The sequence below is a fragment of the Acromyrmex echinatior genome, chromosome 6 (assembly GCF_024713525.1).
Source record: "Acromyrmex echinatior isolate Ae372 chromosome 6, ASM2471352v2, whole genome shotgun sequence".
In the NCBI taxonomy this organism is placed as follows: domain Eukaryota; kingdom Metazoa; phylum Arthropoda; class Insecta; order Hymenoptera; family Formicidae; genus Acromyrmex; species Acromyrmex echinatior.
The window spans coordinates 6,482,400-6,506,268 of NC_141857.1; the positions used below are offsets into that span (position 1 = coordinate 6,482,400).

The 23,869-nt window shown below is 29.6% G+C and overlaps 5 protein-coding genes and 1 long non-coding RNA gene across 11 annotated transcripts; 3 read left to right on the plus strand and 3 right to left on the minus strand.

Annotated features, from left to right (window-relative positions):
• Positions 1-36: 36 nt before the first annotated feature.
• On the minus strand, positions 37-5,106 carry LOC105154047 (Chromosome transmission fidelity 4). The gene is made up of 14 exons (XM_011069298.2): positions 4,954-5,106; positions 4,729-4,871; positions 4,533-4,647; positions 4,229-4,380; positions 4,042-4,150; positions 3,731-3,973; positions 3,436-3,651; positions 3,044-3,331; positions 2,740-2,956; positions 2,296-2,520; positions 1,964-2,184; positions 1,662-1,904; positions 1,172-1,550; positions 37-660 (listed from the first exon to the last, which is right to left on the minus strand). The coding sequence occupies exons 2-14, from the start codon at positions 4,803-4,805 to the stop codon at positions 305-307; spliced, it is 2,841 nt and encodes a 946-aa protein (XP_011067600.1). The 5' UTR covers positions 4,806-4,871; positions 4,954-5,106; the 3' UTR covers positions 37-304.
• A 180-nt stretch (positions 5,107-5,286) lies between these two features.
• Positions 5,287-7,311, plus strand: Tom20 (translocase of outer membrane 20). 2 transcript variants are annotated; one of them, XM_087407093.1, is made up of 4 exons: positions 5,287-5,538; positions 6,331-6,422; positions 6,823-6,996; positions 7,038-7,311. In XM_087407093.1, exons 1-4 carry the CDS (start codon positions 5,412-5,414, stop codon positions 7,110-7,112), a joined length of 468 nt encoding a protein of 155 aa, XP_087263219.1. In that variant the 5' UTR covers positions 5,287-5,411; the 3' UTR covers positions 7,113-7,311. The 2 variants fall into 2 exon arrangements, with proteins under 2 accessions (XP_087263219.1, XP_011067601.1); XM_011069299.2 differs by having other exon boundaries at positions 5,297-5,538; positions 7,068-7,311.
• Positions 7,312-8,608: 1,297 nt separating this feature from the next.
• On the minus strand, positions 8,609-12,787 carry l(3)02640 (porphobilinogen deaminase-like protein l(3)02640). Its single transcript, XM_087407089.1, has 7 exons — positions 12,500-12,787; positions 12,261-12,426; positions 11,694-11,766; positions 10,972-11,155; positions 10,279-10,549; positions 9,884-10,200; positions 8,609-9,729 (listed from the first exon to the last, which is right to left on the minus strand). The coding sequence occupies exons 2-7, from the start codon at positions 12,312-12,314 to the stop codon at positions 9,552-9,554; spliced, it is 1,077 nt and encodes a 358-aa protein (XP_087263215.1). The 5' UTR covers positions 12,315-12,426; positions 12,500-12,787; the 3' UTR covers positions 8,609-9,551.
• Positions 9,724-10,280, plus strand: LOC147909317 (uncharacterized). Its single transcript, XR_015545386.1, has 2 exons — positions 9,724-9,908; positions 10,005-10,280. It is a non-coding gene; the product is annotated as an uncharacterized LOC147909317 (long non-coding RNA).
• A 440-nt stretch (positions 12,788-13,227) lies between the features above and the next one.
• On the plus strand, positions 13,228-16,076 carry Dbp45A (putative ATP-dependent RNA helicase Dbp45A). The gene is made up of 6 exons (XM_011069301.2): positions 13,228-13,600; positions 13,744-13,937; positions 14,147-14,491; positions 14,707-14,879; positions 14,968-15,323; positions 15,405-16,076. Exons 1-6 carry the CDS (start codon positions 13,513-13,515, stop codon positions 15,632-15,634), a joined length of 1,386 nt encoding a protein of 461 aa, XP_011067603.1. The 5' UTR covers positions 13,228-13,512; the 3' UTR covers positions 15,635-16,076.
• Positions 15,614-23,243, minus strand: l(2)k09913 (transmembrane protein 53-like lethal (2) k09913). 5 transcript variants are annotated; one of them, XM_087407090.1, is made up of 6 exons: positions 23,068-23,243; positions 18,458-18,580; positions 18,084-18,356; positions 16,567-16,835; positions 16,311-16,491; positions 15,614-16,246 (listed from the first exon to the last, which is right to left on the minus strand). In XM_087407090.1, exons 2-6 carry the CDS (start codon positions 18,545-18,547, stop codon positions 16,106-16,108), a joined length of 954 nt encoding a protein of 317 aa, XP_087263216.1. In that variant the 5' UTR covers positions 18,548-18,580; positions 23,068-23,243; the 3' UTR covers positions 15,614-16,105. The 5 variants fall into 5 exon arrangements, with proteins under 5 accessions (XP_087263216.1, XP_087263217.1, XP_011067605.1 ...); XM_087407091.1 differs by having other exon boundaries at positions 18,084-18,193; positions 23,068-23,242; XM_011069303.2 differs by lacking the exon at positions 23,068-23,243 and adding an exon at positions 18,729-19,758 and having other exon boundaries at positions 18,084-18,251.
• Positions 23,244-23,869: the final 626 nt, after the last annotated feature.

The window sequence follows — 23,869 nt, forward strand, 5'->3', positions numbered from 1 at the left end:
TAAATATACATCGGAGAAGGAAAAAAACACAAAATGTTTCTATAATTGGTATACTTTAATATCAAAATTAATCAGAAATAGACAATAAATAAAATTTATTATATATAATTTAATTCTAAAATGTTATATAAAGGAGAGAATTTTTTCGGTCTATTTCATATTGAAAAACTTTTGTAAATGTAGATTAAAAATGTATAAAAATTACTTTCCTTTGTGAAATTAATTTCAAAATATAACGTATTGCTTATCCAAATTTTCTAAAATCTTGCAAGCTTTATGATTAAAACTTTTTTGCGAATAAAATTTACTTGTCGAATGCAAATTCACTGAGTTTGCTACGAACAGCTCGTTTTGCATCATCTTGACTATTATCTTTATCTGGACTTGATAATTTTCGTTTCTTGAAGAGTTCTGAAGATCTAGTCGCATTGTCTGTGTTCGACTGTGCCATCTCTTCTTTGTATCGTGTCAAACCGATTTTGGTTAATTCAGAAACATTTACCTCAGGAAATTCTTCCTGCAAATTCTTTTTATTTTTGGCGTACCAATTAATAAACGAGTCTTTTTTAGACTCGGTTTTCGATTTTGATTTAACAGGCGTGATTTTGGGCAATGCAGATTTCTGGGGCTTCTCGGGTAAACTATTTAAACCAGCTAAACCTATATAAATATGATTAAAAATATTTTAAATAATGAAAAAGTGTCATAGAATTTAAAATAATTTTTTTAAAACATAAAGATAAAGGGCTGCTAAGATTAATCGTTATTAACATGTTATAAAATAAAAATTTTTTAAACATGTTAAGTTTGTCTATAATCTACATACACAATTCAGAGGAATATGGCTATCGATTACAACATTCCTGTAAATTTTTATTTTATATTGAGCGAGATTGATTATTAATACTGCGATCGAGATCAAATTTTATATGTCTTAGCTATGTAATATTTCCACCGTTTTTGCTTACATTGATAATGATCCAACAGGGATCGAAACATTTGTTTTGTTTGTTACCGGCAAATTAAAGTTTATATTTTAACTAGATGACATGTTTATTTATTAACGATTTTAAAAAAAAATTTTTTTATTTTATAACGATTAATCTTAGGTTTGTAGCCCTTTGTCTTTATGTTTTTTAAATTTATTAAGCTTTATAACATAACTATTTACCTCTTGGCGATAGAGATGGACTTCCAGCTTTTAAAAATGGATTTACTCTTTTTAATGTTTGACTCATGGCTAATGGCTTAATTTCTATCTCTGGTTTTTTAATGGATGGTAAAGACACGTCATTGTCTTCTTGGCTATTAATGTCTTGACTACCGTTAAAATTATCGTTATTTGTAAAATCGTCTTGGTGATTTTCCATTTCTTTTTCTTTTGTATCTTTGGAATCTGATTTTCTGTCAGCAATTGTCTCCAATTTATTTGCCAATGCCATTTTATTTAAACGCAAGGCATATCGTACGGCCAAATCAATCACTTTCGTTGACGCAATTTGTTCGCAAATGTCCACTGCGCGATATTCCAAATTGCTTTTGCAGGCAAGCTGATTGCAAGAGATTACGTATCAAAGATAAGTAATTGAGATTCAATATATTACATTTATAACCGGAAATACTAGAGTAGAAATGAAACAAATGTTACAAGAATTATTTACCGCTATTAAAGTTAACATCGCTTCAGTTTCATCTAATGGATTATTTCCTATCTCCCACAGTTTACGTTCTTTCTCAGTTTTCTCAGATTCCGGTTCGCAGAGAGGTGCAGATAGAGATACCTCGGTAATTATTGGTCGCGGGGTAGTCGGTGGATAATAACTACCTTTGCAAAGAATACATCGCATATTCCGTTCATATTCGCTCACGCCGATTATGAAATAGTGATCTGCTCTACCTTTTCCCTAAAACAGAATCTCAAGTTACGCCCACTATTGAGAAAATTGTCCATAATTTGTAATACCTGTGTATTTGCATCACAGAGCACTCTCCATTGACAAGATCTCTTATCGTATATCCTAATAACATCGTCAGAATCCATGGTAGTGGGCGAACGAGCATCTGACAATCCTAACCACATGAGATCTGATGTTGGTGAAAGCGGAAGCGTTAAAGTTTGACTGCGTAAATGCGCTCCCTGTATTTGTATCCATAGTAAACTTATATTTTGATCACTTGCTGAACCTTTTTCCACAGAAAAGTATTTTACACTTTTGAATACATACATATAATTAGTCATTTTAAATTATGAACTTTTTCATTACATTAACTCATTATATTCAAAATTTTTTTTACCAATTCCAGCATGATAAGCTATTAAAAGATGATTTCCTAGACCATTCATTGCAACTACAGGTCCAGGCAGAGCTAAAATCTCACGTTGTGTCCCTCCTATCATAAATATTCTTAAATTTCTCTTAGATGTTGCTACTGCAATAAAATTATCACCAACCGCTAAGCATTCGCTTTCCTCTCCTTCTGGTAGATCCAAAGACCATTCTTTATTTCCAGAACCCCAACCTAATATAGAAAAACAAGCGAATATATTAAATACTGTTTATGTTCTGATATCTTATAATATAATTTTAAAATATGCCAATGAATTTTGAGACTTTCTTTAATTTATGATTCATAAAATAAATATGTTCATAAATTTTTTTGTTTTATTATATCTAATTCTAATTTTATCTATTCTAAAGTATATAATTACAAATTATTATATACAATAAAATAATTAACCTTGCAGAGCTATCACGACAATTTTACTAGGGCCATCTTCAGAAGCTGTGCAGCTTAGAGCAAGTGCTTGAGTAGATAGAGCAGCTAATGAATGTCGTAAATAATTATTTATGTGCATGCTGCGATGAACTGTAACATCATGAAACTCCACTTCAATACTACACTCTTCCCCATCTTCTGACGAGAAAGATCTAATCATTCCCACATCGTTCCACATCTACATAAAATTTATATTACATAAAGATTAAATTGATAATTAAAGATTGTCAGTGTAAGATACACAAGCTTCATTATTGTTTTGTACCATAAAATACGATAATAAATGAGAGGGCGTAGATCCAGGTTGAAAAGATGATTGCAATTTTACATTAGGTATAAAAGTTTTTGTGTCACATGGAGGTTTTTCAGAGTCTACATCAAAATTAGATTTTTCGTCATCCTCTAAATTGACAGAGGCCTTGATTTTATTCAGGGATATCACGTTTTCGTCATCATCGTCATCATGGTCCGATAAAGCAAGATTATTTTCCATCATGTCTTCATTTTTTTCAAAATCTAACATTACATCACTTGTAGGCTTACTAGTATTTATCTAAAAGGATTATTACAGACATTCTAAATATAGTAACAAAATTTATATATCTGTGTGTATAAAACATATAAATATGTGTGTATTTAAGAGGAATATTCTCTTACCACATCAATGCATCCTAATTTTCCTAATGCATCACAGAATGCGATTTCATTTGAATGATCTATGTGCCACACCAATGCAGTGATTTTGGTATCTTGCTCATGTTCGAGATATCCAATTATTTCCTTAGTTTCAACATTCCATATAACTATCTCTCCATATAGTGAACTAGCTGCGATGCGCGTGCCACACTCAGAGAACTTACAAATGCTGATTTCCTATAAAAAATAAAGATAGAAAAGCAATAATTCAATTATCAGAATAGATAAATCTCAAAAAATTAAGACAGTAACTTACAGTTTTCAAAGTAGGACACTTCAATCTATACAATTCCTTCCAGGATAATCTTTCTACAATAACTATATCTTTGTTAGCTGGATATGCTAAACAACTGCCATCTGTACATTTGAAAGAAGGTGTGCAATATGACTTTGCAATAAAAAAGGAGTTACATTTTGGTACAATATTATTCCAAACATGTACGGTTCTCTTTTCTTTAATATTCCATACTCGAATAGATCCATCAGCACTAGAAGATGCCTGAAAATATTAGTTTCAGAAATATCTCTTTTATTAATAAAGTATTAGAAAATGATGTAATGAATTACCACAAACTCTTCTTTTGGATCTAAAGATAAGCCCAAGATAGGTGCTTCATGACCTTCTAATTCTATACTGTCTAAAGTATTAATGTTTGTGACTTGTATCCGCATATCGCTTTAAAAAAAAATAAGTTGTTCCAGAATTATAAATATATATATATATATATAGATGTAAAATCTGTTCATTACATACCAGGCACCAGATACTATTAAATTACTATCTTTTGCTGTTGCCAATGCTGAGACTGGTGCTGAAAATCTAGTAACTATTCCTTCCTTCTCTAAATCAGGATAAGTAAGTATTTGTACTGTGTTATTGTCATTTCCCACAAAAATTTTACCGTCCTGAAATTAAAACTTTGTTATATATATCTAATATATATATATTTACATTATGTCTTATATACATTATGTCTCTTTTAAACATCATCTTGACAGCAATCCTCTTAAAGAGGATCTTTACAGGTACTCATTAATACTTGGTAACTATTAAGCACCTTTGAGATAGCAGTAATTGCTTGTTCCGAAATACAACTGGTGGTCGGGTCATCGTCCATTAAATTTAACCAGGATCTAACATCTCCATCGCAACCACACGTAACGAGCCCTCTCCTACAATCCCAGGCACATTCAATAATAACTTTCTGACAGATTCAGTATATATACACAAATAATATACATAATGTCATTTACTTTTCGCCAGAATAATAGCAAACGTCGGTGTGTCCTTCTTGATGAGCATATCGCATGGGTTTTCTTATTAATGACATGTTCACGAATTACCGCCAAAAGATTCAGGTGATAAGTTAAAAAGCACTTGTATATCTTTCGTCAATCTATAAATATTTCCAAATACCTGTTAACTTACTAACACAAAATACAAAGCAAATATACAAACCGTTTTTATAAGAAACGTACCGTTTGATATTTATTCGTTTTTCATTTTTAATCATGCAATTATACCCACTGTTTTATCTATGCATTTCGTTTACTCCGGTTGTCTTTTCCCCTTCTTTTTCAAAGAGAAGCAAAACAAAGACAGGCTGTAAGAAGAGAGAGTGGACATGCCTGTATTTTAAATGAAATCCGTTTACTGGCGCCCCTATATGTACATAGAACTATGTAGCTACAAATATTTTCGACGGATAACACATAACATGGACATAGCATGTTACCTATTGGTCAACTATTTGTGACGTAGTTTCGCAGTTCCATTTTATGCACATAGAAGCGTTGATGTCTAAAACTGTTTCTCGCGGGTACGTTCAGTGCGCACGATGGGAAAAGTGATGGAAAGCAACCTTTTCCATGATGGCCGAGGTTGCGACGAGGATCTCATGAATTTTCTGTAATATATCAGGATTTTGTGTATTAGAATGGCCATGATTTCCAAAACCGCGGTTGGCATTGCGGTTGGGATCGCTGGGATCTTTGTTGGCTATTGTTTCTACTTTGATCAAAAACGCCGCAGTGATCCCGATTTCAAAAAGAAGCTCCGCGAACGTAAGTTCTGATTTTTCATTCTCGTGCACGCGTGACTTCCTCGTGGTGATGTACGTTTCTAAGAGAAATCAATATATCTCTGGTAAAGACAGGTATAATTCTCTTGACAATGTACATTACATTCAATCATCCAGCTCATTTTATACATTTGTACATTTATATACATAATCCTTTTTTATATATTTAAAAATCATTTCATTTGAATATTTATTATTGCATTAAAAATGTAATTATAGATATAGGGAAAAGGGGAGCAAGATGATGATCTTTAAGGTTTGTCAATTTTTCCTAATTTCTCTGATAAAGAATAATTTATAATATATTTTTCAGATTCATTACAGTCTTGATTATCATTCGTAAAAATTAAAAAGTTGTAAAATAAATTAGAATTTTTTTTAAATTTATATTTTTTAAGAACATATCAATTTCATTATCTTGTCCCTATATCATATATATATGAGTAAGATGACTTTCAATAACGGATAAGATTATAGAAAGGCACGAATGTATTTTTTATAAATAAAAAAATTTGTTTTATTATAATAAACATTTCTTATATTATTTTGATATTATAATATAAGAATGTAATTAAAGAAAAATAAAGAATGAAAATATATACTAAAAAGATAATAAAATTAATGAATTGCATATGATAAGATTTATTTATACAAATAATCTATATTAAATGTCTTATTTCTCTTTCCTTTATATAATATTTTGTTATGCCTCAAACTATAAAAAATGTACATAGTTCTTATTCTTTGTAAAAAAGATTTTATTTTTATTTCATAGGTAGAAAGGCTAAGAAGCAAGCTCAGAAAACTTCTTCGAAGATGCCAGATTTGAGGGATCATGAATTGGTGCAGAAATTCTTTCTGCAAGAGGTAAAACTTGCTATTACTGTGTATGTATCTAACTTTAATTCTTTAAAATTTATTTAAACTTATTATTTAATAGCTTCTGCCTCCAAAGTGTAAGGAGGCAATACAACCACATCATGTCACAGATGATCATCAATTAACTTTTAAGATTTAAAAATTAGTTGATTTAATCAAATTTATCTTTTAATCACTTGAATGCATAATCGGTGAACCTCCTTAGTTTAAGATGCAATTGGGATTCTTCTAATTATAGATGGAGCGTTAAATATTGGCAGTATCCTACATGTCACATATATGAGGCATGGATAAGATCAAATCTGGATCTACGGATTGCTAGTCCGTGGATCGAGCACCAAGCCACTCAACGCCTCAAATATATTTAAACATGTAATATATTGTTTAGGTTCAACTTGGGGAGGAATTGCTGGCTTGTGGTGAAATAGATGGCGGAGTTGAGCATTTGGCTAATGCAGTAGCAGTCTGTGGACAGCCAGCCCAGTTGCTGACAGTTCTTCAGAAGACTCTGCCACCACCAATTTTCCAAATTCTGGTGCAGCGACTACCCGTTGTTGGCCAGGTACAAATTAGTTAAAAAAATATATTTAAAATGAGAAGTAGTATTCTTTTTTTAAATTTGCTTTCTTACAGAAAATTGTATCGCAAACCCAAATGGCAGAGGAAGATGTTGAGTAGAGGAATATAAAATTTTGTTGACAATACTTAAATAAAATCTGAAATTAGCAAAGAGTTTGCTCATCTTTGCACAATATGGGTGCGAATATAGTTTACATTTAGAAAATCCTACATTTGTACAATTCGTTGTCCCGTATTAAACTTCCATTTTTCTTAGTAGATGTATGTACCAATCGTATATTAAAAATTTTTACAAATATTCATTATTTTATTTTGTCAAACGGATATATTTTAGTATCCGTTTATTTAAATAAAAGAAATTTTAATTCAACAGCGGTTCTGACAATTTTTGACAAATGTAAAACATAGTATTCTGATGCCAAATCAAAAATTTAATTTCTTTTCAATGCTCCAATTATATTAATGTACGTTCTTGAAAAATATAAACATCTCAAAAATTTACATATAAACATTTTTAAACATTTTTGTGAAAAATATATATTCGATACAAACATATTGCATATTGCTAAAACAGTGGTAATTTTAATATATTTAACATCAGATATAATTGTCCTATCGCATTTTGTATGTAGTCACTATTTATATTGATTTTATATTCTGTGAGAAACACTAATTTATTCTTATTGATTCACATATCTTATTTTTATTAATAATATTTTTTAACCAAGAAGAAATTTTGTTTTTGTTTGGTATGTATTATATACATACACATATATATGTATATATATAATTGTTATACAAATTAACGTACAAGTTACTATACAAGTTAAAGTTTCAAAACATGATAAATTTCTAACAGATTACATATAGCTACTGCTTTAATCCAATTCTGAGCAACATACGTCATTTGTATGTTCAAGAATTGACGCTAATAAAATGAATTAGTATATTTATTACATGTTTTGATTAGCTGTGTTCAATAGAATACGCTGTCACTATCACATTTGCAATACTAAGCATATACGTTGCCTTACTTTGGTGTAGTAAATGTGGAAAAGTGACTTGTACAACACCACAATCTACGGATCCAATTGTAATCTCGTGCAATTATTGTAATTATCTAAGCTATATTCAATATGTGCACATTTATTATAAAAATATGGAAGATTTACTTGCTCAGGTACATTATTATATTCTTGAAGCATTTACGAAAGATATACAATTGGAAGATTATTGTAAATCTTATGATGTGTGTCGCTATAAATTTACGCAGAAATATATATGTATTTTGTAGATAAAATCTAATGTCGCTATAAATGCTATAAGCTCTAGAAATTATTTTGAAAATATAGATGTATATTGTTATATATCCGAAGATATTTAACTTTCTCTCTCTATACATATAATAACAATTCAAAGATATACAATACATAATACTTTTGGAAAAATTATATTCTTATATAAGATATTTAGAATTCTATCAAATGAGCATAAAATAAAGAAATATACATAAATAAAAAATATATTTACTGCGCAATTTTAAAGAATATTTTATATTAAACACTCTTACATTACTATTAAATTACTATTTGAAATCAATAATAAAAATATAAACCTTTATTTACATAATGACATTATACATATTTAATTTTTTCCATTATAGCTTTAATCATTCCCATATGTAATTATGTTCACATATTACAAAAAATTCGGTCCATATACATATGTTTTACACAAGAATATCTTTTTATCGGCATATATATATAAATAACAGACGAAAAATTCAATTATGAACAATAAAATTACACAATGCTTTTGCTTGATACTTTGTAATTTTATATATAGTATATTTAATAATACCTCAAAATGCAACATAAAAGATCGATTTGATTTATTAAAATAACACCCAAAAGTCAACAGAATCAAATTATATATATATATATTAATGTTCATAAATTGTACATGTACAAAACTTGATTATTGTAATCTATTTAATATAAACGGAATTATATACATGACATTAATTATTGTAAACTATACATGGCAGTGTTTTACAACAAACTTATTTTCAACAATAAAATTTCTATATAATTTACTTTGTGAACAAAATAATTAGGGATTATTTACATAATCATACATATAATTATAATAATAATCGTGAGCACAATTTGTTCAGAACGTAAATACATCAATAAGAATTTCAGTAATTTGTATTACATATTTTATATTATTTCCAATGTTTTTCACTGTTATAATTACAATTATTTTGTACTTTTCCTGAATCATCAAATAAAATAAATAAAATGTGTATGACATATGCAAAAGCAGAGAGAGAGAGAATTGCAACAGTACAAAAAATATGATTTGTATTCTAATTGTGTTTTCTATCTTGAGCATGTATCAATAAAAATATATAATAGATTTACAGTCGTAAGACATTGAGATTGGGAAGTTATTAATAATTAATTGTGTGTGTCATTTTACAGCAATATACATTCTCTATGTGTATATTTTCAACCAAGATCTTATTTGACACAATTATTTTGAATCTAAAATTTCATTTCTAGCTTGTGACATTACATCGAGAGCATTTTTCTTTATAAGATTTTTGGCCAAATCTTTACCAAGGAATTCTGCACCAAGAAGACTTATACTACTTATTTTATAACTAGGAATAACACTGCAATAAAGGCGAGGTTCCTGATACGGACATTTTCTATCATAAAAGAAAAAAAAGATAAACCAATATAAAATAAATGAAATATGCAATATACTCAAAGATATTCATTGATAATATAACATCGACATCAGTATGTTTAATCTTATACAAAAATATTTTTAAAAATATTAAAAAATCATATTTAACTCACCGAGGAGGCTCACCATCGTCATTAGGTAAATATAATTTGCTTTTAGAAGTATCTGTAATCAGAGTTTGACCATCTAGAGACCATACAGCACCGGTAATCGTTAACTCGTTCTTCTTCAAAGATGAAGATACCGCGACTGGTGCGGAACATCCGCCACCAAGGGTTTTTAGAAATGAACGCTCGCACACGCATGTCAATGTGGCTTCCAAATCAAACAATGGTTCCAAAATTGAACGTATTTTCCAATCTGACTCTCGACATTCAACACCCAATGCACCCTGACCGACAGCATAAAGGGCTTCCTCAAGTTCTAAAAGCTAAAAGGATACATATATATATTAATCTAAATAAATTTTATAGAATATCAAAATAGAATATAAGACAACAGATCATACCTGACTTATCTTGTCTTCCCAGCCCATCCGTTTTAAACCAGCAGCAGCTAATATGATTGCGGCGTAGGGGCCATTTTCATCGTTTAATTTTTTTAATCTAGTGTTCAAGTTACCGCGAATGTTCTCTATCTTTAAGTGCGGCATGTTCCGTAATAACTGAGCAGATCTGCGTAAAGAGCTAGTACCTATTACACTATCCTTCGGCAATGTGCTTAATGTTTTATCTTTGAATTTCTTCGACATGACCACTGCGTCGCGTGGATCCTCACGTCTACAAAAATATATTATTTATTGGCATTATTAATGAATATTAATATTATTTTTTTATAGTTTAATTTATTTAAAATATAAAAATCACATTTTTTTATTTTATGCAAATAGATAATTTTTCGTAATATTATATATTTAAGTTAATAGCTTTGGCGTTAACTTGTTACCAATATATAATTATTTTAATAGCAAAACAGTTAAAGTTAATTAAAATTGATAAGACTGAATACAAGATAAACGATAACGTATGTCTCCGTATTTAAATTTAAAATGTGCTCTCCATGTTGGAGCATTGATATGCAAAATAGCAAAGTCACTCTTGCTGACGAAAAGCAACTAGACGAATGTAATACATATAGTTAATTTAAGAGAGAACAGCTTGAATTTTATGATGTTCAGTATTATATATCAAATGGAACTTACTTTAATATTGCACCTAGAGCCATTCCTACCGGCAGTATTGTTGGCAAATCTTTCAATGAATGCACGACGAAATCAACACTACCATTTTCTAAAGCCAGTTCCAACTCTTCGGTAAATAGGGACTTCTCCCCGATCTTTGGTAACGACTTATCCAGAATCTTATCTCCTTTAGTATTCATCGTTACTGCAATTTAATTTGAATTTGATAAAATAAAGCTTCTAATTTTATAAAAGTGCATATACAATTAAATATATACAAGTTATTTTATTGACAAAATATATATGATAATGAATGTTTTATTATACCAATCATTCAACAAGAAAATATATATAACAAGAAAAAGCTGTATTTATCAGTACTTCAATATATTAGGTGTAGTAAAAAGAAATCCATTATTTTTACTACACCTAATATTATATAGTATGATCAAAAAAGGGAAGAAGTTGCGAGATTATCAGGTGTGATACTATTAGGTGTTGGAATTAATTCGTAGCGTTTTTTAATGAAAGAATGTTATTTATTTCACATGAGCATTAAAAAATACATTAATGAAAGTACTTCCCATCACTTGTAAAACGCTACGAATTAATTCCAACACCTAATAGAAAAATTATGAAATCTGATACTGAACTTTTAAATTTCTTTAAAACAAATTTATTGAAGTTATATGGAGAATAACTAACATAACAGCGAATAGTGCACAATTGTATAATCTGCTTACCTATTTCAAATTCTTTTTTTGGGTGAATTTCTTTCAAACATTGTATTACGTGTTTAGTCTGTATCAAGGCCAACTAAAAGGTTTTAAAAATACATTATTCATGTTCAAAGTAAAAAAACATGCTTCTTTGCAATTTCATGTAATAAAATACAATTTAAAAAATATATAATTATATGTATATGTAAAATTGTGTAACAGAGTTTATTTTCTAAATTAATATTTTAATTACATATTAAAAAAAATCATTTTGCAATTATATTTTTTATATAAGTTTAAATATCGGTTTATCAATAGTCATCACTGATGATAAATTAAAAAAAATTTTTAAAATAGCTGAGTAATCTTATGCCAGAGATACAAGAACAGTCCAGACACGCAGCAGTGATTACATAAAATTAATAATTGTCATCGATAAGAGATGTCTTGTAATCAATCTTCTTAATTAAAAGAGAAACAGAAATCATTCTTTACATAATTTTACATAATGCGATTTGCGGTTTTCTCAAACAATTTTTTTCCTTGTAAAACCGAAAAACCGGATTAAAAAAAAACGAAGCGTGCACTCACCTCGCTTTTCCGAGATCCAACTCGGATTACATCACATTTTTTATCGTCGTTCATTATTACGTTTTGTACACGTATAGTCGAGCGTTAAACTTCGGAATGTATTAGGTGTTAATAGGTACAAGACATCAAGTATGAAAAATAACGATGGAAGAAGGGATGTGAAGATCTGAAAGATACTCTAATTGGGTCGAGGAACGTGAACACTTTCACTACAAACTAGGAACTGCGCTTGACCTTACGATTTCTTGCGTTTCTACGAACGAGATGTGCGAGGAAAAAAGACGAAATTATAGGGTTAATGTGCGTAAGCTGAATTTTTTCACAGTCACTGGCACTGCAGCAGAATGTGAAATTGATTAAGAAAGTTTTGGAAGAATGACAACGATAAAACTTAAACTACCGCCATAGCGAATGCAACGCAACTGACCGTGATTGACAAAACGGAGTAAAATATAAAATTATAAATAATCACTCGAGTGATACCACGTGTTACCAAGATGTCGCTCGACATTCGTCGATGAACAATCTGAGAAGGAATCTGATTTATCAATAGAAAATAACAATAGTATAAAAGTATATAAAATAATGTAGTCGCGAATCTCTCGAAAATTAACAATTTATAATATTAGGAGAATATAATCTGTAAGAATTGTATTTTCTAAAATTTTGTTATTTCTGAAGAATTAGCCTAGTCACTAACGAGATATACAATATTTAAAATCATCAATTGAGCTTCTCTGCACCATCGAGATATTAGGCCTGTTCTTTTTAACTGAACTTTTGTACCAATTTATCTTTCCTCTTCTTCCTCCTGAAGAAAAAAGGTAAAGTGATGCAAAAGTTCAGCTAAAAAGAACAGACCTATTATAGGTTTGTTTTTATATTGCTGCACTCTGAATCGGTGCAATAAATTGAAAATATACATTTGTTTCACTTCAACTTATTGCACTGTGTGTACTAGTTTAGAAAGTGCATTAATAAAAAACAGATCTTATGTACACATGTCCGTATTGCTTGCACCCCTTTAGGTCTGTTCACAAAGAATACAAATAGCAGACCTATTATTATCCTCGTCAATGCACGTGGATTGAGTAGAATCATGCAGAATAAATTTTGAGTTGAAAGTTTAAATTAACAATTGATATGCGTTAATTGTGACAACGTTTCCATAGTTTCTACATTTCCAACGAATTGAAAGTTTAACAATTGATATGCGTTAATTGTGACGTTTCTAGTTTCCACCGTTTTCACCATGAACGTTTCCAACATGAGCAAAGAAATTAAACATTTTTCAGATTTAAAACTGAATTCTTGGCTCCTTGCGCAATGCGAATCTATGGGTAAGGAATTTTCCATAAAAATCATTTACTAAAAACCTAAAATAATACTCGATGATATATAAAATTTCCAGTATTTAATGGCATTCAATGCTAAACTTTTGCCAAATTGCTTTTTGATATTTGACAGCTATTATTTATTTTAGGCTTAAAAAAACCAACTCCCATTCAGCAAAATTGCATTCCTCGAATACTGATGGGTGAAGATTGCATAGGTTGTGCCAAAACTGGTAGTGGCAAAACTTTGGCATTTGTCCTGCCTATTTTGCAAAAATTGTGCGAGGATCCGTATGGCATATTTGCTCTTGTGTTAACACCAACGAGGGAACTAGCTTTTCAGGTGAAAAATTTTACTTCATTATGTCATTGTAATATAAATCTCATATATATATATATATATACATATAATTGTTATATATTTATGGAATATTTTGGATTATCCTATAATATAATAAGTTTAAATGTTTCGAAATAATAGAGAATGATTTCACCAAGATAAACCATGCTTGCATTTAATTATAATAAATCTCATTATTGAGATTATTTTAGATCGCTGATCAATTCACCGCAATTGGCAAGGCTATCAATCTGAAAAAATGTGTAATTGTTGGTGGCATGGATATGATGGTACAAGGATTAGAATTGTCAAAACGGCCACATATAGTTGTAGCTACACCAGGTCGATTGGCAGATCATTTGGATAGCTGCGATACATTCTCCTTGCAAAAAATCAAATTTTTAGTATTGGATGAAGCCGATAGATTGCTTGGTGGCCATTTCGATGGACAATTGAAGACAATATTTGCCGCATTGCCCAAACAGAAACAAGTATTATTTTTCAGCGCTACTATGACAGATACTCTGGATAAAGTAAAGCAAATAGCTTCTGCTGAGGTATATTTCAATACTGCAACTGTATGAAAGAGTGAAAACTACAGTGATATAAGTCACTTAAAAAATTTTTTTATAATTTTTAATAATGTGTGTGAAGAGTTTTTTATTTTGTATTTTCATTTTTATCATAATTAAAAGACTTACATCATTATAGGTTTTCCCTCCTTTATGTATTATATTACATTCAATTTACCGAAATGAAACTTTTTATTCAGGTTTTTACATGGCAAGAGGAAGATGACTTTGGTATTGCCACTGTGAAGGAATTAGATCAACGCTACGTATTGTGTCCTAAGGATGTGCTCGATTCATATCTGGTAGAAGTAATTAAGACGTTTCGTACCACGAACGAGAATGGTTCTATCATGATATTTACGGACACTTGCAAGTAAATAATTGTTTTCGTCACATAATATAAAATTAATTATATATTTAGACTTAAATAATTACTAATATCATTATTTTGTTATATTTAGATACTGTCAGTTATTATCCATGATGTTGAATAATGTTGGATTTACGAACGTGGCTCTTCATGCAATGATAAAGCAAAAGGAACGTTTAGCAGCGCTAAATAAATTCAAGTCAAATCACGTACAGATATTAATTGCTACTGATGTTGCGGCGAGAGGTTTGGATATCCCCACAGTACAATTAATCATTAATCATGTAATACCGAATGTACCAAAAGAATATATTCATAGAGTCGGTAGAACAGCTCGCGCAGGTAAAAACGGTATGTCGATAAGCTTGATAACTCCAAACGACATAAAGTTGTTGCACGCAATTGAAAATGTCATAGGCATTAAGTTAACGGAGTATAAGATAGACGGTGAGTACATATCCTGTTTTACGCTTTATTTTTTTTTAAGTAATTAAAAATTGCATCTGATTATCTTTTAATTGATGCTAGACAAGAAAATCATTACAATCTTGACGCAAGTATCAGTGGCAAAACGAACAGCAGAAATCAAATTGGACGAGACTGACTTTTATGAAAAGAAAATGATCAATAAGCAAAAGAAGTTAATCTTAGAAGAATTGGATGGAAGCCAACTACCGGATGAGGTAGATATCTTCGAAGAGGAGAGAGAAAAACGTAGGAAGAAGAGAAAAAGACAATTGTTGAGGCATCTTTTATAAAACCAGCTAATATACGAAACACACCAATTTACAACAAATAATTAAACTATATATAATTTGTGATACAATGATAAATAGTATTATTTATCTTTTTATTTATCGTCATCTTTTTATCGTATTGTACTCAAGATGTTACAATTTGTATTTAAATGATAAAAATGGACGTTTGTATCTCTATATGCATAATTATTTCAGAGATCAATTGTATAAAAATATGAACTAAGATTTTTTTATCGACACAATGTTTTTAAAAATATATTTTTTGCCAAACTTGATGTCAATTGCTCGTAAAATTTTATATAAATACTTTATAAGTTTAAATATATACAAAATTGTCTATTGTCTATGTATGCATATTATGTATGTGGCAAGTGTTAAGTGTACGAAATAGAATGTAATCGAAAAGGCAACTTCATATAAAAACATACAACATGTGAAAGAATAGCGCACTTTTACTTTATACTTAGATACTTAGAGACGTGCTCTAATCTTTTCTTCGTTTTGTATTAAGTTTAATTTTTGTAAAAATGCGTAGAGTTCGGCAACGTATTCTTTAGGATACGTATAGAAGTGGGAAACGTGCGGCGACTCTTCGAATATCTTCATGTATGTCTGTAATACAAATGTAGTATATATTTTTACATTCTATCACGAGCTAGTGACACGCGAATCGTACCTTTATTCCTAAAGAATCCCAGGTGTCGCGCAAAGATAAATTGCTGGTTACAGCTCCAACAGGATCAGTTTTGCTTACAAATAATAATGCTGGTACACGTAGTACGTTAGCAGCATGAAATACCTGACTGGATCGAATATAATACTGTGTCGCTTGCTGGTGGAATGTCTTCATGTGATATCTGAAAGTAAGAAAGAAAGTAAGTTGACATTACTCAAAGATAATTATTTTATCAATTCTATTCTCTGTTACTTACTCTACGTATTTTCGTAACATAGATTGCAGCATCATGTTTTTCGGAAATACCGCACGAGGGAAACCAATTGTGATTTGACTAATATCAGCTATGCTGTCCCACACCTGTCCAACAATTCTATCAGTAACAGTATTGTACTTGTCATTGTTGCTTTGTATCAAATCCAAAGCTTCACCCCACATGTAACCGCCCACTGAAAACCCATGTAACAGAATTTGTTGGTAACTTTCGTTTTGCTTTAAGAAAGTTAACAAATCGGCTGCCACTAGCTGTAAACAAATTGAAAATTGTAATTGAATGAAAATTGTAAATGGACTAAATCACTCGGTAAAAACTGTTCCATACATGAATATGTATAAATATGTATAAATATGTATAAATATACATAAACAGGCATAAATATTCATAAACGTATATAATTATATATGAAATATGTCCATATATGTTCATACATCCTTTTTTCTTTTCTAAAATTACTTTTTAGTGTAATAGAAATAATAATAGTAATATGAAAACATAAAAAATAATTAAAGGGATAATTTTCGCATTGTTTATTTTAGAAAAAAAACAAGTTTGAAAAAATGTAAAAAAAATTGCTCATACATAATTATACATAATTTTTAAATAGAATTATACATAAATAATTTTTTTATATTTCTTCAAACTTGATTTTGTCTAAAATAAATAGTGCGAAAATTACATTTTCAATTATTTTTAACATCATATACTTAATCTTTAATACTTTCACTACATGTTTGTAGCGAAAATTTGTTATATTTTAATTATGTGATCGGAAAAAAATAAACGTTTCGATCTTAAATTAGGTTATCTTCAGTATTACGAAATTACATGATACAGTATTATTAAAGAAATTATCAAATTCTGAATAACGCATATAATATAATGTCGCAGAATAATAAAGAGTATAAAATGCCAAGTTATAAATTGTAAGAAAAATTTTTCAAATGTTCACAACAAGTAATCTTTACTTCCTTCTCTTTGAAGATTTAACTCAGCAAAGATTACTTGTTGTGAACATTTGAAAAATTTTTCTTATAATTTATAACTCGGCATTTTATACTCTTTATGCGTTATTTAGAATTTGTATTTATTGTTACTGTTAATGTTTTCACATTACTATTATTATTTCTATTACTAAAAAGAAATTTTACAAAAGAAAAAAGAATGTATGAACATGTATAAACACATTTCACATATAATTATACATGTGTGAATATTTGTGCGCGTGTTCATGTTTATTTTATACATATTTGTACACATACATGTTTGTTTTATATATATTTGTACATGTTCATACAAAATTTTTTATTAGGGCATTTAAAACGCTGTTGCGTTTCTTTATCATATATAAAATATGTGCATAACTAAAACATTTGTTACATAATCTTTATCGTGTATAAAATCTGTGCATATAATGACATTGTCAAGAGTTACAGAATAGGGGTCTACAAATTACAGAAAATAGATTCAACGTATATTCTATCATGTACACTTACTCTAGAACCTTTCGCAGGCCACATAAGTTGCCAAGGCGTAAGAGATACTACCACCACATCAAAACCTTGTTCCATATACAAATTAACAAACTTCATAACATGTCGTCGTTCTGATAATAGCCAAGTGAGAATCACTAACAAAGGACGATTGTTTGTTACATTTAGAGTCTGAGCAATGTTTTTAGATGAGATAATACGATTATTTTGTGTAAGAAATTCAATATTCTTTGAGACATGATGCGAAGATATCGTTCGTGTCAATTGTCCAAGACCCTTAAAAAACAGGTAAATGTGATAACAAAAGAGGTACATGATTAATACAATTGTATCTAAGTGATATTATCATTACAATTGCAAATGAGAGAATACATTACCAAGTATGGGTTTCGTTTTAATAACTGTGACTGCATGCACAAGCCAATCTGTCTTCCCGAAAAGGTATTGCATAAAGCTCTAATTATCATTGTGATAAAGGATCTTCTGTCTTTTTCATATACCTATAATAAGAAAATATAAGAAATTAAATATTAATTACTTCTGTAATAGAATTCTTTGTTTATATACATAATTAAAAATCAGATTCGTGAAATTTCAAGATTTGTTTACAAACAATATTATAATTACTAATTTGCGATTAATATTTACCAATTGATTCTCTTTATAAATTCCACTCAGTCAGATACCACTGAATGAGTTTAATAGTTTAGTGATTCTGCTGACTGTATGTAATCAATGATCCCTTAGGATTGGTTTGTCAATTATATCTCATATAATTATTTTATCTTTTAACTTTCACCTCTCTTCTCTCTCTTTTATCGTTTCGAAAGATATTAAATTTCACTTAGCTAACTGATTTGCATTCAGACTGTTGACAAGTAATTCTCTCAAATATTATTTGAATGAAGTAATCACGATTACTGCCGCTAACTCGCGAGTGACAACTGACAGTGAGTGAGATCGACTGGTTGACTGATGGAGCGTTCAACGGACACTATAGTTTAGTGACGTTCATTATAATTATTGCCTGACGATTGGAATAGAGTTCCATTAAATTCCTTTAGATCCATGATAGATCTAGAAGAATGTACCAATAATAATGAGCATTTACTCAACTGCTGTGTCTGCTGAACGTTATACGCCTTGAATTGCCAAAATAACGGACATCATTATATTCACGCATATACACGCACGTACAAATATTTATAAAGATGTATGCGTTCTTAATGAATAATTCAGATGTATTTATCATACACTGTATATAATTATCACAAAAACTCGCATAAAATTCAAGTTTCGACAATCCAAAAACTCGTATGACACTGTCTGACGGCGATAAACTGCACAGAGCAAGGCGTTTATCGAATTTATCTATTACAATACGACGAATTTCGGTATCAATCCTTATCAAATCTCCGACGTGTTTCTTTGTTTATTGACTCCCACCTTTAATCCTCGTTCGAAAGTTCGTTTGGATCGAAACGAATATGTCTGACACGTCAGAACGGAATCAGACGGAATCGCTTTTCGAACACGTCGCCGCGAGACGCGAACTGCAATAATATATATATATATATATATATGTATGGACACACGTTACACGTGTCGTTCACGCACCCGTATGACCGGATCTTCTTATTTTTCTCTCCGGGGGTGCGTGAACGCGCGCGCACTTCCGCATCTGCGCTCATGACGAGCAAAATCCGCTCTCGTTAGAAGACAGTTCTATGCGCGATATAATTTAATATGAAAAACATAACGAAATGATTAAAGAATGCACATATAATAAATTATATTATAATACGAAGTACACATCGCAAAAAATTGTAGACAAAAACGTGTCAGATTTTTATCCCTGAAGCCTGAATTATATTAGACCGTCAAATATGGATTTTTAAATGACGCATAAAAATGGAAGAGATGAAAAGAGCACGTGAAATACGCTGAATGGTGTATACGTGTATACTGTATTTCAAAAGAACATCCTTCTTATTTGCGATAATTTTTTACGCGGTTAAACAAAAGTTCACGAAATTTGTATCTTTCAGAAAGCAAAGTACGAATGCGAGCTGTGGACATTTTTATCGTAAATATCACATATTTTGAAACGATAGAAAACAAAATATTCAGACGATTTTAGTCTTGCATCTTTCATAAATAATAATCAAAACAACTCAGCAAACGAGAATGGATTGAAATGGATTAAAATGGATTCAGATTTTCAGAAATATGGATTCGTAAATGAATCCTTTTAAAATGAATCCTTTTCAATCCTGATCATGCATTTTTATTCATTTATAGGAATTGCATGAAACAAATATCTATTCCTTTTCAATCTTGAATGCATTTTATATAATAATATACTGCTTAATTTAAAATTCTGAATAGGAAATGTAATTTTTCCAGTTGAATCTAAAATATCGATTATTTCTATACATTGTGAATACTAAAATTCAAAATTCCAAATTCTGAATAGGAAATGTAGTTTTTTAATCTAATTGAATAAAAATTTTTCTTTTAATGGCCTATTTTCTTAAAATTCCATTTCAATCCATTTTCGTTTGTTGGGAAGATCTATTTAAAAACGAATGATATGTGATACGTTTAAATTCCATTAAAATTTTTATTTGATAAAGCTTATATGCGACGTTCAAAAAGTTAAGAAAAAAAACAAGCTGAGATTAGATTGATTAATCGCGTTGTACGTAAATGCAGTTTTTATGGAACAATAAAGCAATTCTACGCGTATAATGCGATTGGTCAACGAATTGAAAAAACTCGTTTTATTTCAAACGTATTTTACAAACGAGCAATGTATTATGACCTATGTAGTATAATATACATAATTGATGAGCAGTTAGTAACTTTTAATGTACGTTTACACTCACATTATATTACTACAGAGGAGAGAATTTTTTCTTAGAATTACTGAACCCGGTAAAAGGTTTTTCATGCATGAATATGTATAAATATAAACATATATAACCACGCATAAACATTCATAAACATGTATAATTATATATGAAATATTATATATGAAAAATTTTTTACCGAGAAAATATAACAGTCGTGGAACGACATTGTATTTCAGAGAATTTTAACATAAATTTCTCTCATTTATTAATAAGATTACAATAAAGTATAAAATAAGTTTGATCAATTTTACTAAAGTGCACGGTAAAAATCTTTAAAATATTGTATTCTACCACAACTACCATATTTTCAGAGTAAATTTTAAAAGAAAATTCTATCCATGTACTAATATGAATAAAGTATCGAACATAGCAATCACATTAATATTTATTATTAATCGTAATTAAATGTAATTCTATATGTTAGTATTATATAATGCTAATATAAAAAGTATTTGCAGAAATACAAATTCTTGAAGCGTCTCTTCCCATATAGCACAGAAGATTAAAGTAATATTACTGCAATGTTGTAATATTACAGATTGCAATGTAATATTGCAGAGATATTACAGAAATGTAAATTAACAATATGCCTGCAAAATGTTAGTAATATGCTTGTAATATTCATTGCACAAACATTGCAAAAGTGTAATTCTTTAATTGTTACAATAATAATAATGTAAAAATATAAGTTTTTACAATATTTATGTAGTAGTCTTTTAGTTTAAGTCGTTTTTATGATATAATCATTAATATAATTCATTTTATATTTAAATAAAAAATTTATTGATCTATTATTTGACGGCCATTTTATTAGCTGTTTTATATTTATTTTAAATATGAAATCAAAAGATTGTATAATATCGAGTTTGGATATAATCAATATTTCAATAATTACTTATCGGATAAGACGATAAATAATTAAGCTGCTGAAAACAATTTATCGAAATATTAATCATGTGATCGATGATATTTATGCTTGATGTAAATGCAAGAATAAATCAGCGCCAAAACTTTATTGAAATTATTTAAATTTCATACCATCATTTTTTAATCGATTTCAATTGATTCGGAGTGGTTCCGAATTAAAAAGATTCACTGCGATTAACTTAATCCATGATTAACTTACCAAGCGACTGTATTATTATATTAATGTGGATAATATTTGTAATTTGTTCGAGACACATACTTTATCCTTACGAATAAATTCCTCCTTCAGAATTAATATTATATTTACTGGAATATTTTATGATTTTATGATAAAAAATTGCTTTTGAAAAGCATTAGAAATGCGATTTGTAGAAAAATTAAAAGTTAGATATATGTATAGAAGGAGTTTTCGTAAAAAATTTATCCAAATACATTACATTGCATACATTATATTGCTGGACCGTTTTGTTGCAATATAACAAAAAGCGAACATCTTAACATTGTTGGAATTTTGTAACAATGATTCAGCAAGCGTTTCGCACCATGCAATATTACAATGTTTTAGTGAAATCATTCTGCATTGTTTCTGCAATCTTTCTGTGCTGTGTGGGTTGTTTGAAATATGGAAAATTAATTGAGATGCAATCAATATTGTAATCTAATTCCAATTAGAATCATGTAACATAATTCTTGTTACACATTATATTATATTAGGTGTAGTAAAAAAAAATCCATTATTTTTGCAATAGATGGCTTTAGTAATCTGCATCTCGTCTACGCGTGAAATTTTAATACGAGTTGCACATAAACATAAAAATGTCGTTGCGAATCTGATAAACACAAAAAAATACCGTATGTTCAAGAATTCGTTCCCGATTGCTCTCTTCTTCAAAATTGCAACAAAGTAAAATAAAGAAAAAAATACGGAACTCCTTAGCTTGCTTGACTGGAACGATTCAATCCTTCCTTGATGGACGAGGTCAATGGTCATGAAGGGGAAAGAAGTTGAATTTATTTGTCACGTCATGCAATTATGTATCCCGTTGATGCATCGATTTTTTTTTCATTATGCACTCACGTATTATCGGACGACAAGAAATGACGACGATCCGAAGGAGTCGGTGATTTATTCGCAAATTACTTACGGCGTAAAATCCAAGCAACGTGATCCACCAGTCAACGAACTACTCAACGAACTAGTCGAACAAGTTGCAACCAGACAACTTTTTGTCGCATGCCTGAGTTACTTAACACGGCGAATGCGGCGATCGCCAGTATTTTGTATTTGCGCTCATCACTGCATGTCTCGTGCATTACATTTCTTTGAAGTAATCTCTGTATGCAATATTTTGCTATAATAAATAGATTCTCAAGATCCTGAGTCACTGATGACATTGCGATTCTAGATATATACGTAACGTACACGTACATCGTTACGATTATATTATCGTAACGAATTTTAAGATTTCTAATCGAAACTTATTCAGAATCTCTAACAAATAATATCTATATAATATCATATCATTGTAATAATATTAGATATTTTATCTCGCTCTTTTATCTGTGTTTCAATCTCGAACATAAAGATAAAAAAAGAATTTTTGCCGATCCTGAAATCATTTAACACAATAGAACTCTTAACGGATTTGTCTTAAATAGCAATCTTTATCTAGTTTTCTCATATTTTCTAAGAATTTACATAAAGAAGTCATATTCAAATGAGTTTACTGCATTCTTATTCTTCAGGAAAAAACTTTTACTTCGTACGATTACATAAAAGTTACTACTACATATAAACCAGATGTTCGTTTTTTTTATTGAACAATTCACCTTTTTTTTCCCCTCTCCGATGTGAAGAGAAAAAAGAGAAAACTAAACTGTGCCATACAGCTAAAAAAGTAACAAGCTTTGTACGGAAAGAGAGGCGGGAATGTTACAGATTATACA

What these genes read in the sequence shown, in the direction of transcription:
- LOC105154047 (XM_011069298.2), bottom strand. Translation starts at nt 4,805, where the DNA reads ATGTCATTAATAAGAAAACCCATGCGATATGCTCATCAAGAAGGACAC. An exon ending in TTAATAGTATCTGGTGCCTG is followed by an intron (nt 4,151 to 4,228) that starts GTATGTAATGAA and finishes TTTTTTTTAAAG; the next exon opens with CGATATGCGGATACAAGTCA. An exon ending in TGTCGTGATAGCTCTGCAAG is followed by an intron (nt 2,521 to 2,739) that starts GTTAATTATTTT and finishes TTTCTATATTAG; the next exon opens with GTTGGGGTTCTGGAAATAAA.
- Tom20 (XM_087407093.1), top strand. Translation starts at nt 5,412, where the DNA reads ATGGCCATGATTTCCAAAACCGCGGTTGGCATTGCGGTTGGGATCGCT. An exon ending in AGAAATTCTTTCTGCAAGAG is followed by an intron (nt 6,423 to 6,822) that starts GTAAAACTTGCT and finishes TATATTGTTTAG; the next exon opens with GTTCAACTTGGGGAGGAATT. An exon ending in GACTACCCGTTGTTGGCCAG is followed by an intron (nt 6,997 to 7,037) that starts GTACAAATTAGT and finishes AATGAGAAGTAG; the next exon opens with TATTCTTTTTTTAAATTTGC.
- Dbp45A (XM_011069301.2), top strand. Translation starts at nt 13,513, where the DNA reads ATGAACGTTTCCAACATGAGCAAAGAAATTAAACATTTTTCAGATTTA. An exon ending in CGAGGGAACTAGCTTTTCAG is followed by an intron (nt 13,938 to 14,146) that starts GTGAAAAATTTT and finishes AGATTATTTTAG; the next exon opens with ATCGCTGATCAATTCACCGC. An exon ending in AACGGAGTATAAGATAGACG is followed by an intron (nt 15,324 to 15,404) that starts GTGAGTACATAT and finishes AATTGATGCTAG; the next exon opens with ACAAGAAAATCATTACAATC.